Source organism: Pinus tabuliformis, chromosome 5_2 (genome assembly GCF_031772625.1).
Source record: "Pinus tabuliformis cultivar Carrire ecotype Pingquan chromosome 5_2, CPIR1, whole genome shotgun sequence".
NCBI lineage: Eukaryota > Viridiplantae > Streptophyta > Pinopsida > Pinales > Pinaceae > Pinus > Pinus tabuliformis.
In genome coordinates this window covers 369,941,582-369,961,082 of record NC_142306.1, presented here as the reverse complement: position 1 = coordinate 369,961,082, position 19,501 = coordinate 369,941,582, and the positions used below count along the sequence as shown (strand labels likewise).

The 19,501-nt window shown below is 40.7% G+C and overlaps 1 protein-coding gene across 2 annotated transcripts in view; it reads right to left on the bottom strand.

The window, feature by feature from the left end:
* The window catches only part of LOC149158996 (uncharacterized), a 427,796-nt gene that overhangs the window by 368,908 nt on the left and 39,387 nt on the right, over positions 1 to 19,501 (bottom strand). For both annotated transcript variants that reach the window (XM_089436389.1, XM_089436388.1), the window contains exons 3-5: positions 10,105 to 10,180; positions 9,884 to 10,026; positions 4,178 to 4,264 (exon numbers count right to left, since the gene is read on the bottom strand). In XM_089436389.1, coding sequence (XP_089292515.1) covers positions 4,178 to 4,264; positions 9,884 to 10,026; positions 10,105 to 10,180 — 306 coding nt within the window. The remainder of the gene's footprint in view (positions 1 to 4,177; positions 4,265 to 9,883; positions 10,027 to 10,104; positions 10,181 to 19,501) is intronic.

Sequence of the window (19,501 nt, the reverse complement as noted above, 5' to 3'; positions counted from 1 at the left end):
TGGTTTGGTAGCGTCAGAGATTTTAAGATTCTATCCTAGACCCAAGATCGTGGAAAATCAACATGCAACTACGCAATCAACTGTGAAAGCAAACTACGCAACCCTATTTAACAGTAAACTGCGCAATCCACTGAAACACTGAACTTCGCAACCCCTTGTCTCACTGAACTACACAATCCCTTCAGCCAGTGAGCTGCGCAGTTCCCGGAGTTAGCCAACTGCACACCCCTAGAAAATAGGAGGTGTGCACTTCCATGCAGCAATATGGAACGTGTTTCTAATTTGATTTTCAGACAAGTGTCAATGAAATTACAGTGTGATTAATTCAATATTAGTAAGTTAATTAATAAACTAAATAATCAATTAGGAGAATGAATTGCAGTTGTTGCATTTTAAGGAATTTTCACATGGTATCAGAGCGAGTTTGACTAGCAGAAAGCTCAGAAGCGAAAGAAGAAAATTTCTTTGTTTAGGAGCAGCAAACCGAAATTTTCAGAGGTTGCATAGAGCCTAGCGAGGCAATGTGAATTGTTGGACAAAAGGATCGGTTTTCAGTTGCAGGGTGGCAGAAAATTCGACTTGTCCAGAAAAGCAATTCCAACAGGCAAAGGGAGTAGCAACAGCTCAGTATTTCGTAGAGCAAATTTCTTGTCTAGGCACAAAAGGTTTTGCAACACTTAGCTAGAGTCGAACCAATGCCGGGTGGAAGAGAAATAGCACACACACAGAGCAATTTCCAAATTTTCTTAGAGGGTTTCTAGTTCCAGTTTTTTAGAGGAAATCCATAATTTTTCCAGTTGTAGAAGGTTGTGCAAGTTTGTCAAACAAGCCAATTCTAGTTGCTAGGGTTATAGCTCGTGTACCACTTTTCCAGAAAGAGGATATTCGAAAAGGCTGAGCAAGTAGTCCCAAAAAGCAGTTGAAGGCAGAGCGAGGTAGACAAAGCAATTATGTGCATTCCAAGATGGAGTGCAAGCTTCAAAACAAGCAGTCGAGCAAGAAAATAGGAAGAGATTCCAGTTTTGAGCTTTTGCAAAGATGGCCACAGTTAGGCTTAGAGATCAAGACAAATTGGACGGTGCCTCCAACTATGTCATTTGGAAGGTCAGGATGTCCTATCTCCTTGATGAGCATGGTATGAAAACCTATGCAGAGAACGTTGTGTCAAAACTTGCTGATGCAGATCAACTGAAAGAATTCAAGGAGGAGTTGGCGAAGACGTAGCAGATGACCCTAGATGGAGCACGAGACCATATAGTCTCACAAATATCAGCCAAGAATATGGCCAAGGAGATGTGGGATGCTCTCTCAGGGCTATACCAGAATCCTTTCAAGCAGCGGAAGATTTTCTTGAAAGAGAAGTTGAGGAACGTCAAGATGCAGAAGGGTGAAGGCATAGATCCCTTTCTCACCATAATTCAAGATATCCAAGATCAGCTTGCAACCGTAGGAGAAGCACCTCAAGATAAAGAGCTTGAGAGTTTGGCCCTGAACAGTGTCTCCAAGGATTGGGAAATATTCGTCCAAGGCATTTAGGACGAGATACATTACCAAGGTGGGGCAGGATGTGGTCAGACCTACAGCAAGAGGAGATGAGACGATCACTAGTGAAGACCTCCATTAGGGGTAGCAGCAGCAAGGGATTGAAAGGTGTAAAGGAGGAAGATAATGTGTCCCTTGCATCAATAGGGAAAGCAAAAGGTCCCAGTCAGAGACAGGGCTCGTGAGGTGAGAAGAAGAAGAAAAAGGATCTATATAAGGTCAAATGCTCCAAGGGTGGTGAGTTTGGCCACTACAGTACTCAGTGTCCTCTGAGGAAGAAGGACAAGAAGGAGAAGCAGGATCAGGCAGTAACATCCGCAGAGATAGACAAGTTATCCTCCAAGTTGGAGGAAGAATTTGCCATGTATGCAGTTATACCTCCAGGAGTGAGGTGCGGTGATATGGAGCATTAGTACCAGAGTTGTAGAGAGACTTGGGCAAGGTCCAGTGAGGCAAGCATCAGATGGTGTTGCCTCATGGATCATTCCCTTGCTACAAGGGCCCACAGTATTCAGTAGCAGGAGTATCAGTGTCAGTTGATGCAGTCAGATTCCAAAGTGACAGTGGCAGACTAGTGGCAGTCAGATGTTGAGGAACGCAGAGGAGGAGACTCAGTAGCAGAATCAACAACAGCGCAGATTTATCAGAGGACAGTGCAGAGGCTAGTTGTAGTCAGAGACTCAGGAGACAGTTGCAGCATAGAGACACAGTTCATTCGGTATTTTGTATGCTACTCAATTGCAGAAGTTGCAATAGCAGCAGCAACAGTTGAGAGGGAGTTGAGTTGCAGTAGAAATGCAGAGTTGGCAATAGTACAAGTTGTACAGTGCAATGTCAGCAGCAGCACATATGCAGCATGGTTCAACTAACATCAATGGCATATGAAACAGAGTTAGCACAATAGTTGGTGGATAGTAGCAGGCATTTAAAGTTGTCAAACATTAGCAACGTGGTTGGAGGATGTTACAGAAATAGGGTGTTGTACAGTTGTGTAGCACTAATTAGAGAGAACACCTTCCTTGCTAAGAGGGAGTGTTAGTTTTTGTAGCATCGGATGTTGTTCTAGTCTCGAGACTTTGAGGAGAGGCTAAAACACAAGAGTTCTCCAAAACCCAGAAATCGTTTCTGGAAATTCCATCTAGAGATAGCTCAATTAAATTCACTGACCATAATTAAAAATTTCCTAAGTCTAACTTAGGAAAAATGGTTAATTAATAGCAATTAACTAAGAAAGGTGAGAATTCCCTAGAAACTCACCCGAGTCGACTTGGAGATGATCTCAACCATCAATTAAGTTTTAATCTTGGCAGTTGGAGTCCCAACCGAAGATTATATGAAGAGGTTGATGGGTAGATGGAGATCACAACAATGCAGATACTTAGTGATCAAGGCGGTTCGATTTTGCAGTAGCAAGTGATTCGGCGATAATATTGAGTCAGTGATCGAATAGCAAGTATCAGAGGGGCAAAGACAGTGATTCTGAAGGAAGTTTTCCAGTTCCAAAGAGTCAACAGCAAAAGGGCCGCAATTCCTAGAGAGGCTTCCCAAAGCCTACGCAGATAGCTTTAGAGGGAGATCGATTTTGCTAAGAGGAAAGGAGATTCAGTTGCAGTTGGTCCAGAAAATCTCCAAGAGGCCAAGCAAGTCACTTCCAGAGGCGGAGTCAGCCAAGACGTCTTTCCAATAGTTATGGGGCATAGCGAGTAGAGTTTGCGCAAGAACTACACAAAGGCTCACGCAAAGGTTGTACAAGCAACTAGATTTGCTAGCTATCAGAGCTAGGACAAGCGTGGTGTAACTGGTGTTGACGTATTTGCCTCACAGATATTTTGGCCTGATTATTTTGTTGATTGGATAGTCAGTGGACATCCAAAGATTGTACTCATAATTTCTCATTGTTGCATAATAATAAAAGCCCTCATTGTTGCACAGGTTTTCCTGCATTGGGTTTTTCTGGGGACTTTTGTCCAAAAATAACGATGCCACAATTTTTGTGTGCTAGCATTTCTCAGTTTCCAACATTTTTTTCCGCGGTGTTTATTTTATTTTGTAAAGAAATTGCAGTGTGATTAATTTGATATTAATCAGTAAATTAATAAACTGAATAATCAGTTAGGAGAATTAATTATAGTTGTTGCATTTCAAGGAATTTTCACAGGCTGAAGACAAATCTAGGAAAATTCTCCTATAGGGGTCATCCACTGGTGGTGGGTAACAGGACTTTACACTTTCGTGGGTGACACATTTTGTGGTAACAGGACTGAGATGGCTAGGAGTAAGACAAGAAAATTTTATACAATTTCTTTCCATTTCTCAATTCATGAATTGTAATCAAATTTAAACAATACTAATAATAATAATAATGTTTATAAAGATAGAATGCTTGATTTGATAAATTACTACAAAATTGAAACGTTAAAATTTACAACCATGACATATTTGACAATAAGGCAACTTGAGATGTAACATTGACCATTTGTGTTTAACAATTTTAATTTTTAACCATCAAGACATATTTTACAATATTAACACGGAAAAAACCTAAGTTGAACAAGAATGAACTATCAAAATTATAAAATCAAGCCTAAGGCAACCTCATGTCAAAGATTGCAAACAAATATCATTACGAACTTACCTAAAGTCATGACCCCACTCAGAGATACAATGGGCCTCATCAATAGCAAGTAGAGAAACTCCCTTCTCCATCATATTTGACCAAAACCTAAACACCAATGAAAAAATAAACATATTGTACAACACAAAATTAACATATCCACAAAAGCTTTTAAGGTAATTAAACGCAATACTAATAATGAAATTACGATACCAATAATATAGGAAATTTTGAAATTTCAAACACGCTCATTTTAAAAGCATTCTACCATTTTCCGTACATACAATGTTCAAATCCCACTAACAAGGATTCAATAGGCAAAGAAGATCCCCTCAATGGTAATTATTAAGATTGATTTGTGAAAGGATCATGATAGAGTTGATTGGTTGTTTCTAACATTGATTCTTATCCATACAAGATTCAATCTATCCTCCGCTAGTTGGGTTTAAGGATGCTTGCCCTCATCTTCTTTAGTTGCACTAATAAAATTATCAGCACCCCCTTTTGTAAACCAGTAAGAGGTATAAGGCAGGGTGCCCAATGTCTCCTTTGTTGTCCCTATGGTTGTTAAAGTCCTAAGCACACTAATTAATTAATACAAACAAATTGGAAGGTTGAAATGAATTCAAATCGACAGAATCGTATCCCTATCTCATCTTCTATTTGTCAATGTTGTACTCCCTTTTAGGGTGGGATCCATCAAAGAGGTTGGAACTTGAAGGACGTCTTGGAAAACCACATGAATGGAAATGAACATTAAAAGTTCTATATCTTTCTTTGGATGAGTAGATAGAAATATCAAAGGGATAAAACAATATCTTCCCTTTAATGAAGTTGACTTTAACAAGGATTAAAATATCTAGAGTTTATGCTAAAGGAAAACTCTTAAGGCTACAAACCTTGGCTTTGGTTCTTTGAGAAAGTGGAGAAGACAATTTTAGGTTGCTACTTTACTGATTTCAATGAAAGGTAAATTAACTTTAATCAAATCAATTCTTGAAGCTACCCATGCCTACTAGTAGTCATTAGCCTATATTATAATAGAAAATTAGAAAGAGATGCTTCAGCTTCATATGGAATCACAACAAGGACATAAGCAGTAAATTGGCAAAACACTAACAAAGCCAAAAGATCTAGTAGGATGGAGTTCAAAAAATATCCAATCTTGCAGGAATGAATGTTTGGAGACTAATCAAAATTCCAAAGGTGTGGAAAATGGTAATGCACGAAAAACATATTGAGGCTTTACACTCCTTCCCTTCACACTAGAGGGAAATTGGTTGGCTTGGAAAGTTAGGAGTGATTATAAGGATAAGAGTTCGAGTTGACCCTTGGGTAGGGAGTGATGCTTCTTTCAGATTAAATGAACAATTGGTAGAAAATCTTGGAAGACAAGGCATCCATTTTATTTGATCTGGAAAAGTGAGGAAGAGGAAATATACAACATAATGGATGGAAAAGAGTAGAAGAGCTAGGGTTAATTCAACAAGACAATGCCCACAGGGCTTTGGATTGATGATAAATGGGTACACTGTTAAGGCACTCCTTGCAATAGGTCACTGGTTCAAATTGCCCGTGGGTGTTAGCCTACGAAAAAAAGGGGCAATATGTTGAACAATGGGATATGTTACCCCTCATATCGCATGAGTCTTATACTAGTGAATTTCTTCACTATGTTGAGTTTTAAAGACAATTAAGATAAACACAATTTCCTGCCAAATAATTACTTCCAATAATACAATTATATCTGTAACACATTCAAGATCATTAAGCAATTACACTTCAGAAAATTAAGCAATAACTCTAGTATGTTTATAAAACCATGTAAAACATCTAAGTAAGCTTAAGAAGTTTTATCAGAGTTTCACTCCAAGGAGTTTTTTTTCCTCTGCTAATTATTTATATTTTTCAACACATGTAATTGGTAGAGTTTTTTTCCCAAGCATACCCCAAAGATAGGGTGGGGATCAATGGTGAAGTCTTCAGTGAGTCCTAGTGTATAGAGTCGATGTAAATCATCATACTAGATCATGTCCGAAATTTAGCAGAATTTGGTTGAGTCTAGAGGTCAATTTTTAAATGTCAAACTTCCCCTTCTAAACGGGATTTTTATGTAATATTTGATGTAAAAGATGTAAAATGTGTTGTCTATAGAAGTCATAAGTGGTATGAGTAATCATAATTAGACAAATCGCCTAAACTTTCTATTTAGACACACTTTGAGGGTGGAAAATGTGTTTAAACCAGTGTTTTAAAATTCGGTCAAGCCAAATCGGAATCGGTCAAGCCGAACCCCTGCTCGGGCCGACTCGGCACAAAAACCAGTTCAATGGCCGATCTGTTACCGAACCGCCCGAGCCAATCACCGACTTGGTCAATTCGGTAACAGACCGGTCGGTTCAGCCGAGTCCAACTTAAACCAGCTGAGTGAATGGGTGAATGTTCCTAGATGCTATTTTTTTTTAATATACCTTGATAAGTCATCTAACATTGCACATTGAAGTATAAAGTCCTTAGGTAGCTGCTCTCATGCCCTAATTGCCATACGAAGTTTCCTATAGGCCTCCTTGATTGGGTTAATTGTCTCCAAATCTCAAATTCACCTTGACTCCATCTCTCCCAAAGGCAAGGCTTTAATCCAACTACTAGTGGTCACATAAAACGATTATTTTTCACACCTTCTCTTTCTAGGCCTAGCCCAAACAGGTCTCCTAGGGCGTCAATCAAAATCCGTTCTAGCCATCCAATCACCTCAATTTTTGGTCCACTATTCAATTGGGGTTTTGTCTAGAGGTCCTCCAAGTTTAAAGCAAATCCAACAGTGGAATCCCGATATATAGCTAGCCCTAGCCATAAGACCAATTCTTGCCCTAGTTCGACTTGGGTTAGTGTCCCCATTGGGATCATTGCATTCAAATCTCAAAAGAAAATTAATCCTTTGATCCTATTCCCTACCCTAATTAGGTCAATCTCCTCATTGATTGATCAACTCCATATCCTTGACCTAGTTTTGGGTCCACTTGGCTCTGTGTGGTCCCGCAACTTCGTAACTTTGATTTCGCAAGGATTACATAGAAGCCTCTTATCTATAAGGATCCTTAAGCCTAGGAAGCCCCTTGCCAAGGCATATCCTCCAACCCTAGGTCTAGGTATCCTCATAGCCCTTCTTAAAGAGCCAATCACCTTGCTTTCAAAGTAAGCAAGCTAATTATTTGAGCCTCTCTTGTGAATAGGCTTTAGGAATCACCATATCTTATCATTGATCTGTCATTTCTTGTGATTCCTCTCATACCAAGACTCCTCCCATCGGTGAAAGTTCATAAAGAGCAGGGAACCTTAGCTAAGGTGACAATGGGCTATCACTCCCTTGTTGCCCCTTGACCTACTAGTTTCTCTTTAAGATCCCCTCCCAGGACCCCCGCTAATTTCAGTGGTAACAGGGTCAACAAAGAGCATCCAATGATGGTGATCTTAGGAGCAACCTGACTGATCTTCGTCCTCAAAAAGTCAAACAAGTGCAGGGCTTCTAGGGTCTTCCAGGGCTTCTTCCTTTGGAGCTTCCAACTGATGCAATCCAGACAAATATTAAGAGCGTTCAATAACTGACGTTGACATCAATGACAACACCATTCAACACTTCTCTCATTCTCTGGTGTCGAATTTTAAGCGTGAGTTAGCTCGATTTGTGTAGGTGTTGAAGACAATTTTTGAAGACAGAATTAAATTAGATGCTGAGCCCTAATTCCTGGAGGTCGGATTATTCCTTGAGAGGATCTGAATTCATTGGAGGACGAGTTTGTTTGCTGAGGTCAAGTTTGCTATTCGTGGCAGACCAATTTACCAATTAAACTGAGGAAGGGTCGAATCTAGTAGCTGGAGTATGAGTTTATGGGAGTCAAAACCCCTGGAGTTGCTGGACCATGGAACAGATCCGAATCTTGCAAACTTGGATATCCTGTAGCAGCAGATTGAGGATTTAAATGACTAAGTCATTTCCCTGGAGCACAAAGTAACAGCAGAAGGCCGAATACGAGGCAGCTCAATTAAGTTATGGTAATCTCTCTCTCTTTTCCATGAAGATGAATTCTTGCAGCCAAGCTAATTGCATGTAATTACTTGTTCCTCTCTTAAAAAAATTAGCTGGTGGTTTGATGTTCAAGCAGCAAATGTAATGTGTCATTTCATGAATATTATTGAGCAAGGATCTTATTTCTCTGTGTGCTGAACATTGTTTATAAGTGTTGCTTGTAGAATTAACTCTGAAGGGAACACTACAGAAATTGCAATTGCTTGAAGAATTGCCTCTGCTGTAATCATTTTATTTATTTGCTTAAAAGGGGTTGATGAAATACTGGTGTATTAACTGTTTGACATGACTCATAAACAAAAAACCTAGAGTTTTGGCAAGATAGGTGTGCTTCCCTCAGAAGGGAACATTACAAAAAATAGGAAGGTACTATAGCATTTTCTTGATTTGCATGCATAAAAACTATCAAAGCCAAAAACTTGCATTCTATAGTGTTTTCCTAGTAAAAATAAGCATAGCTTGCTCATCTGCACTTGTTGTAGCAGGTTCTGAGAGAACCAATAGTGCTTTTCGATTTGCATTCATCTAGACATCTTATAGAATTGGAATATTGCATTTACAGTGTCTTCTCACCATTTTTGTGTATAGTCGTTTGCTGATCTGCACTTTTTAAGCACGGAACAGCAAGATATATCACTTATTGATGAGTTTACAATGTGTTTTAATCATCTACACTCAATATTTAGGCATTCCAGCCTGCTGTCCTAACATTTCACTTGTAGAATTTTTATTTACTGAATCAGTTCATCAGTTTAGCTCACTCATTTGAGGTCCAATTAACCCACCCAGAACCATACTTATACTTTGAGTCATTTAGGAAAGCCTCTTTAAGCACCAACCCAAGGTGAGAGGAATTGAGCAAGGTGACATTGGCTCATACCCTAGAGTTATCCGGACTCCTTTTTGTGTTTGCGGGAAAGGAATTTGCATGTGATAACAGAACTATAGATTAGTCTGCCAGGAATCTGTGCTTCTACTGCATGGATTATAGCAATGAAAGGGAATTCACATTAAGCATGTGACCATATCTGCATAGGAAATCCAGTGCTGGGCATTGCTTAATTCCCTCAATCAACGTTCCCAATATGACAAACAATCAAATCCAGAGTAAGTTTTTGTATAAGTATGAGACATAAGCATATACAAGGACATGGACTATGATCACCCAAAAATCATATTTATTTATATGCTATTCAGTAGTGAAAATCTGTGATGTCTTTATTAAGGGAAACCTATCATTCACATTGTGGAAACCCTGATGTTCAGCCACACCTAAGACCTGTACAGATGATTGCCTTGGCACAGTTTAGAAGCTTGGTGCTGCTTCATGTCTTGGGTAAGATAGGATTTAAAGACAATGCATGAGAGACAATCCAAATTTTAAGCTCTCATACGAGTGCAATGAAGCAAAAAACAGATATTTTCCAGGTCCAAATACAATAGAGGTACAATATTAGTTGAAAAGTGAATCAAATTTCACAGAAACCAACAGTACTTCACAGAACACAAACCTAGAAAGCCATATAGCTGTGTGCAAAACAACAAGATGTGACAAGGCCTATTGAATTATGGATGTTACAACTATTTCAGAAATAATCAGCATAATCTCACATATTAAAATGCCATTATAAAACCCAAACCTGTCAGAACTAGAGCAAGCCCTCTCTGGGGTCATGTACAGAATGTCAAACTTCCCTTTCTCAGCATCTGAACTTGCAGTACGACTCTTTTGAGCACTAGACAAATATTGAGCTTTAATGCCTCGCTGCAGTAGGCTCATTACCTGTTTGCAGAAAGCCACAACAAAGAAATTAAAATGACAGACAGAAGCAGCTTCCCAAGAATTATATATACTACTTACCTGATCCTGCATGAGGCTTATCAGAGGGCTGATGACTATGGCAGTCTTCTTAGTGACTAAAGCAGGTATCTGATAACTGCACAAAATCACAGTAAGCCAAATCAAGAAAGTCATTTGTCTCCCATAAAAATGAAAATCACCTGCAAGATAAGAATTGCTCCAGATGCAAGGCACCACTAATACACACATTTTGACCCTCAAAGGGACTTATGTTAAATATAAACAAAAAAATTAATTATGTTTTCTTGTCAAAAACAGCACATTGCAAACAAAAAGTGAACATCCTTGATCTCTTAGATCAGATAAGATAATTTTATAATGTTCAACAAATAAATAAGGATTTGGTATCTCCCTACCATGCGAGGGTTACATCCAAAAAATGTTTAGCCAGCCGAAAAATATATAATATATAAAGTGGGAAAAGAATTAAAATATAAAGTCAACCACTGCTGAGACACAACATTATTGGCCATTGTTCAAGCTGGCTAAATTTCACATTCTTATGAATTAGGTGGCACCCACAAGAGGTTCCTTTCCATCCTGCACTTCAAATTTCATATAAATATTTTGGTTGAATAATGAAAAGGTCATAAAGATAAAATTGAACGTGGTTCTCTCAGTTAATGTTTAGACTTTAGAGACAGAATGATAGGGCTGCAAAAAGACTAAAAATATATAAAGCTTCATTTACAGAAAAGGCAATGTAACCTGCTTGGTCTCCAATTAAATGACAAACATTAGCATGATGATAGCTATTTATGTATACAATGATACAGATATTTGTGCCTCAGTAAGATGCATAAGTACCCTCAATCCTGACCCCCTGAATTAGATTTCCACAAGAAGAGGAAAAAATTATACAATGACTACAACAATAACCAATATGAATATAAACACCTGAAGTTTTATTCTTATGAAACTCACCTGGCTATCACAACAAAAGAATATGAAATAGGACTAAGATATTCACATATGAACAAATGTGAAGATTATTTTTATCAGATTTATAAAACAAAACAAAAGAATAAAAATGGAAAACAGGTCTCTCTCCTAGATGAGGAGATTAAGTACTTACAAAACCAAAATCCCTCTAGACATAAACATCGTGCTCCGAAATGGAGTGATCTATTTTTTATAGAGCAGGTTATGATTGCGGTTTTTCACCCAACAGTGAGATACACAATTCTAGTATAACACTGAGTTGTGATGTAAGCTCAATTAGTGAAGGGGTTTTTTGTGATGAGAAGCCTCCTTGATGGGTCTCCACTCAACAATAGAGCTCTATATAAATATACAAGCATGTGAGAGGAAAATGATCAACATAGCAAGCTCATTTATCTTTTCTAGTGAAGAAATTCGGCCAAGGAGAAATCTGCTGCTGGAGATCATCTTTATCTTTTCATCATCATTTATATCTCTTGGACAGCCGCACGTGTGATCTGTAAAGCTGATTTTGACCAAGTTTGAGCAGCTTTGACCACAGCTGCACTTGTGAAGAGTTGACTGAATTTTGACTGCAGAAAAGGCCATGCGTGTGAGAGTTTGACTGCAGGAAGGCTGCACATGTGAGGGTTTCAACAGCCACAGTTTGACTGCAGACTTTAACCACAGGGCCAAGTTTGACCAGGGTGAGTTGACCACAAAGTTTGACTGTTTGACCAGTGTTGACTTCATTCTGTTTGATCAAGTTTGACCGCTATTTTGACATGTATATTGGCACAGATTTCTAGGCAAATTTCTGATTTGTAAACCTTGCTGAAAAGACAATTTATCCTCGAGAAAAAGATTGTTGGGTTCTCCCAAGGTTGGGTTTCCCATGTGAAAATTTTGTGTATAATGTGCATGGCTGTCTTTCTATGATCTTTATTGTTTCTGCTACATTTACTGTTGAGATTTTCTGAGTATAATTATTCAATGATAGCAGTGACATAAAACATATCGTTTGGAAACCATTAGGAAGTAATTATCAGGCAGAAAATTGTATTCTACTGCACCTGACATAGAATTTCAACATGGAATCAGAGCTTTGCTGAAAGATCAGCCATTGAACAGCCTCAGATTTCAGTATTCAAGCAGTTTGTACAGGTTTCAGTTCCCTTATCAAGATAGTGCCCAGTCTCAGGGTAGGAGACAGACTGGATGGTGCTACAAATTTCATATCTTGGAAGACCAAGATACTCCTTGTCTTGAAAGAAAATGATATTCAGAACTATGTGAAGGAAAGTGTCACAGAACCTCAAGATGCTAAGGAGAAATCCAAGCATAAGAAGAATGAAGCAAAGGATAAGAGGATCTTGATAGATTCCATCAAGGACCACTTGATTCCACATGTTGTTGAGTTGAAGACTGCTAAAGAAATGTTTGATGCCTTGGTGGGATTGTTTGAGTGTAAGAACATTAGTAGGAAATTAACCTTGAGGCATCAGCTTTGTTGTATCATGATGTCCAGATCAGATTCAGTTGCCACTTATCTCACAAGAGTCTCACAACTGAGTTGAGTTGAAGACTGCTAAAGAAATGTTTGATGCCATGGTGGGATTGTTAATAAGAACATTAGCAGGAAATTAGCCTTAAGGCATCATCTTTGTTGTATCATGATGTCCAGATCAGATTTAGTTGCCACTTATATCATGAGAGTCTCATAATTGAGAGATCAACTTAAGGCCATTGGGGATACCATTGATGATGCAAAGCTTGTTACAGTGACTGTTAAAATTGGCAACTATGGCCAAACTCCATGTGGGTCATCTTATTAATGGAAGTTGATATTTTTCTTGGATCCCTCTCATCGAGAGGTGTAGGATTGATCTAAAGATCATCCGATTCCGATAAGTATTCATGGAGATATGAATTTATTTGTGTTATGGGACAATTCGTCAAGGTCGACTAGCAACCAAATAAACCCCAATTGTGCTCAATGTTTTAGTATAAATAGAGGTGGCCTTCAAGTCATTTCAACACACTTGGGATCTCTTCCTCTCTACGTGTCTTTCGGTTTTAGTAGGAGGAGAGCTCCTAAGGGATAACGCTGCCCTAATCCAGAGGGCAAAAGCTGGAACTGCCAGGAAAAGCCAGAACTGCCGAATTGCCATACCCGGGAATAGCCAGAATTGTTGGAACTGCCTGGAACAACCGAAATTGCCGGAACTGCCAAAACTGCCAGAACAACTGGGAAATCTGACACAGAGGGAAAAAGCCGAAATTGCTGGGAACTGTCGGAACTGCCAGGAAAAGCTAGAATTGTCGGAACTGTCGGGAACAGCTGGAATTGCCGGAACTGCTGGAACTGTGGGGAACTACCGGAACAGGCGGAAAAGCTGAAGCATAGGGCATAAGCCGGAACTGCCGGGAATAGCCAAAATTGCCGGAACTGTCGAAACTGCCGGGAACAGCGAGAATTGCCGGAATTGCTGGAGTTGCCAGGAACTGACGGAACTGTCGGAACTGCCCGGAACTACCGGAACTGCCAGGAACTGCGTGAACAACCAGAGCATCTGTCTCCGAAGGAGAGCAGCATCCAAGGGACAACTAACTAACATTGGGACAGTTGTATGGTACTCAGCAGCAAATACACCAAGCATGCAATGTTACAGCTAGCATGCAAGGGACAGCTAGCATGCACCAGCAAGCATGCTAAGGACAACAAGCATGCTAGGGACAACAAGCAAACAAGATGCAACCAGCACATAGGTCAGTATTGCAAATGGTGCAGCAATGGAACATAATGCAGTACAGTGTTGGGTACAATCATGATTAATGAAGCATGATGAGATGCAACATAGTGATGATGGGTGCAGCATGGTGCAGCACGGTGAGGTGCAGCATGATGACGAAATGCAGCACAACAATAGGTGAAGGAATCACCTTGGAGAATCAGTTGAAACAGCATGTCTTCAACTGATCTCATGTATCATCTTCTTAGAGATGATCTATGCTCTTATCTAGATAAATCAAAGTGTTGACTTCTGTTATAAACATACTATCTCTCTCTCTCTCTCTGGCGAACTAATGAAGAACATATAAGAAGAATTGATCAAGGGTTTCCCCACATTGGGGTTTGTCCATGGCTAGCGCCACATCTTGTGTCCTCTTGTCTTGGCTTGTCTTATCCGATTTATATTTATGTTCTCTCTGCAGTTTACTTTAATGCTGATGTGATTGCTAATCTGGAAAAGATATTGAGCTAACTGTGAAAATTGAAATAAATTGCTCTAGCATAGAACATACCTAAAATTTAACATGGTATCATAGCTGAGGTGAAGACAATGCCCAAGCAAGAGTGAAAGAGCAATCACCGAAGACAGTTGGGAAAGGACAAAAGGATCAGTGGATTCCTCATCCCTCTTCAAATTCACCAAGGGTGAAGTCGAAGCAGAGAATATTATCATAATGGCGCAGCAGAAGTTTCTAATGGCCTACCTAAAGATCACTTCAATGGGAAGTCCGGATCTAAGGGTGGAAGGAAAGGCAGATGCCTTGGTTGTAATAAGTTCGGCCATTATGCGAAGGAGTGTCCGAATGGCAAAGACAAATCTCTTGATGAAGATAACAATCATTCCAGGGACATCTTCAATGATCAAAGGAATGACAGGTAAAGCAGGTCATCAAGGAAATGGCCGACTCTTCAAAGAAAGCAAGGAACCCCAGGTATGAAGAATCAAATGTTGTTTTTGATAAGATAAAGCGTTATCTTGTATTGGCCCTCTCCTTTAGATTCTTTGGGAATCTGGCTTATTCATTGTAGTGCTTCAAGGCACTTCATCGGATAGAAGGGTGCACTTTCTAATTTGGTAGAGATGGAAACAATCGTGGGATTATACTTGGAGCCGATGCCACCTATCCCGGAAAGGGTATAGGGAATGTTACCCCTCAATTGAATGAGGGTAACTCGATTCATTTACAGAATCTCTTTTATGTACCTGATCGCAAGAAGAACCTGGTGTCCATTTTGGCAATGGAAGTCAAAGGTTACAGGGTGGCACTCATAGATGGAAAGGTACGTGTTTGAAAATAGAATTTTCAAAAATGTTTTTGAGTTTAGGGTTGTATCAAGTTGCAGGAAGTCCACTGGGGACCATGTCCATTGACACATAGCACCGGAGGTCTGTGAGTCAAATGGTGTTAGGGATCCCTGAATTCAAGAAGAGCATGAAGGTACATGTTTGAGATGTACCGAAGGAAAATATTATAAGGGGACCATTCCCCTCATGCAGCAAGTCCACAGGTTTGGAACATCCCGAGGAGTTTGAGATTCATGATCAGGAATCTCATGTATACAGGTGGAAGAAAGCCCTCTATGGCTTGAAGCAAAACTCCCCAGGCGTAGTATGAGAGGATTGATAGCTGTCAGATGAAGCTGAGATTCACTAAGAGTGAAGTCGATCCAAACCATTGTTTGAAGGTTGTGGATGATAGACCTCTCATACCAGCACCTTCTCAGGACAACCTATTTCAAATAGGTGTAGACCCTCTCACTTGCAGAAGTAAGAGGGAGTTGGATTCCGAATGTGGAATGATAAACTGCAAGCCTGTGACTACCTCAAGGATCTTAACTTTCAGAAGTTATATGGTGATGATCCCAGACCAGATTTGGGAAATGCCTCTGAGTTTCATAAACTCATTCGCGTTGATGTTCTTGGTGAACTTCCGTCTAGATATATGTTTTATAGTTAGCATGGTGAGCTCATATTTGGTTGAGCCTCAATGGATTGGTGCCAAGAATCTTCTGAGATATCTTCAAGGCACAATCTCTCATGGATTGAGATACACTACCAGAAATATGAAACTGCATGATTATTCGAATGCTGACTGGGCAGGCAGTGTGGAGGATCACTAGAGCACTTCTCAGTGCTGGTTCTCTTTGGATTCTGCTTCGATATCATGGATGAGCAGGAAACAAAAGTTGGTTGCTATAAGCATCGCCGAGACCGAATACATAGCTACGAGTATGATCTCGCGTGAAGCTGCATGGTTGCAGAAGCTCTTAAGTGAGTTGTTTGTACACATGATGAATACCACTGTGATTCTTTGTGACAACCAGTGGGGGGATTCGATTATTGAGGAATCCCGTATTCGATGATTGCTCCAGCAGATAGACATCAAATACTGCGTTATCTAGGATATGGTAAGTTGATGAGCGAGCAGGCTCCATCGCATTGAGACTGATGTATAGGTCACAGACATTCTGTCAAAGCCCCGCGGAAAGGTCAAATCTGTGACTTTCCCGAATGACTTGGAGTCGTTGAGAGACCTTCTTATAAGGGTCCTGCATGTTGCATGCATTGAGCTCTGGGAGCTCTAGGGGGCCTAGGGTACTTACTGGAGCAACATACGACCACAAGGCGACTCACCCTCCCCTGGTGGTGCGCTATGTACAAGATCACAGGTTCAACCTTCCCCTGTGATACCCCGTGGCGACTGTGGAACGAGATGATTAGTTCTCCTATGGGCCGAGATGATTAGTTCTCCCGTGCCAATTGTGGAACGGGATGATTAGTTCTCCCGTGGCAACTGTGGAACAGGATGATTAGTTCTCCTGTGGGCCGGGATGATTAGTTCTCCTGTGGCAACTGTGGAACAGGATGATTAGTTCTCCTGTGGGCCGGGATGATTAGTTCTCCCGTGGCAACTGTGGAACAGGATGATTAGTTCTCCTGTGGGCCGGGATGATTAGTTCTCCCGTGGCAACTGTGGAACAGGATGATTAGTTCTCCTGTGGGACGGGATGATTAGTTCTCCTGTGGCAACTGTCGAACAGGATGATTAGTTCTCCTGTGGGCCGGGATGATTAGTTCTCCCGTGGAAACTGTGGAACAGGATGATTAGTTCCCCTGTGGGCCAAGATGATTAGTTCTCCTGTGGCAACTGTGAAACAGGATGATTAGTTCTCCTGTGGGCCGGGATGATTAGTTCTCCCATGGCAACTGTGGGGCAGGATGATTCATTCTCCTGTGGGCAGGATGATTAGTTCTCCTATCGAGGCATCCTACCCATGCAGTCTGGGACTCATGGGAAGTACCTCTCATCTGATCAATGAGCAGGGAAATAGGGTTAGGGACCATAGTAGTACTATCAATGGACGCATCGATGTATCTACCATACTCCCTATGCTAGGATGACCTCCATTGATCTGGGATCAGTATGAGTGGTTTGAGACACTCTCTTGTGATATTGATCTGGGATCAATAAAACTAACTTCGAGCCAGTAAGAGTGATGTGACACACTCTCTTTAGATGAAACTGACTCCGGGTTTGTAGAGAATGGTATAAGACATTCTCCATCAATTCTTCTTCTTCATGGTTCAGCAAAGCAGAGCAGAGAAGAGCAAAGAAAAGCAGAGCTCTGCAGAGCAGAGCAGTGCAGGGCACTGATGGCAGAGATAGTACAGTAAGACATATGGATCAGCGGATGGAGTTCTCCCTAGTTGAGAGGGAGTGTTAAAATTCGCAACTAGGGCCAAACTCCATGTGGGTCATCTTATTAATGGAAGCTAATATTTTTCTTGGATCCCTCTCATCGAGAGGTGTAGGATTGATCTAAAGATCATCCGATTCCTATAAGTATTCATGGAGATATGAATTTATTTGTGTTATGGGACAATTCGTCAAAGTCGACCAGCAAACAAATAAACCCCACTTGTGCTCAACGTTTTAGTATAAATAAAGGTGGCCTTCAAGTCATTTCAACACACTTGGGATCCCTTCCTCTCTACTTGTCTTTGGGTTTTGGTAGGAGGAGAGCTCCTAAGGGATAACACTGCCCTAATCCAAAGGGCAAAAGCCAAAACTGCCGAAACTGCTGGGAAAAGTCGGAACTGCTGAATTGTCGGAACTGCCAGAACTGCCGAGACTGTCGGGAATAGCCGGCATTGCTGAAACTGCCGAGAACTGTCGGAATTGCCAGAACTACCGAGAACAGCCGGAATTGCCAGAACTGCCGAAACTGCAGGGACAGCTGGGAAATTTAACGCAGAGGGCAGAAGTCGGAACTGCCGGAATTGGCGAAACTGTCGGGAACAGCCAGAATTGTCAAAACTGTTGGAACTGCTGGAACGGGTGGGAAAGCTAACGCAGAGGGCATAAGCCGGAACTGCCGAGAACAACCAGAATTACTGGAACTACCGGAACTGTCGAAACTGTCGGGAACAACCAGAATTGCCGGAACTGCCGGGAACTGCCAGAACTGCCGGGAACAGCCGGAACTACCGAGAATTGCGTGAACAACGAGAGCATCTGTCTCCGAAGGAGAGCAGCGTCCAAGGGACAACTAACTAACATTGGAACAGTTGTATGGTACTCAGCAGCAAATACACCAAGCATGCAATGTTACAGCTAGCATGCAAGGGACAACTAGCATGCAACAGCAAGCATGCTAAGGACAACAAGCATGCTAGGGACAACAAGCAAGCAAGATGCAGCCAGCACATAAGTCAGTTTGGCAACATGGTGCAGCAATAGAACATAATGCAGTACAGTGATGGGTACACTCATGATTAATGAAGCATGATGAGATGCAGCATAGTGATGATGGGTGCAGCATGGTGCAGCACGGTGAGGTGCAGCATGATGACAAAATGCAGCACAACGATAGGTGAAGGAGTCACCTTGGAGAATCAGTTGAAGCAGCATGTCTTCAACTGATCTCATGTATCATCTTCTTAGAGATGATCTATGCTCTTATCTAGATAAGTCAAAGTGTTGACTTCTATTGTAAACATACTATCTCTCTCTCTCTGTTGAACTATTAAAGAACATATAAGAAGAATTGATCAAGGGTTTCCCCACATTGGGGTTTGTCCCTGGCTAGCGCCACATCTTATGTCTTCTGTGATTTATATTTATGTTCTATCTGCAGTTTACTTTAATGCTGATGTGATTGCTAATCTGGAAAAGATATTGAGCTAACTATTAAAATTGAAATAAATTGCTCTAGCATAGAACATACCTAAAATTTAATAGACTCTTAATGGATTTCATTCTTTATGGGATCCATTAGTACAGGGTATTTGTGCACAAGCTGAGTTGCCCAAGTTTGATCAGCTTAGGAATAATTGTGTCCAAGAGGAGGCTAGATTGGTGTCCAATAACAGCTTGCAATGACATTTGGATGAAGAAACCCAAGCCCTGGAAGCTCATGCAAGGAAAAGGAAGAAGAAACTTTGATAAGAAGAATACAGGTAGAAGACTAGATCCAATTCAAGATCAGAAGAAGAAGAAGAATCTTTCAAGATCAAGCGCTACAAATGTCATATATTTGGTCACTATGCCTCCCAGTGTCATCAGAAGAAAAGGAAGGGAAAGCAGCATACATCAACATTCTATGTTGATGATGATGATGAGCATCTACCACCAAAGAAGAAAAGGGAATCTAAACTTGATGAGATTGCAAATGAACTTC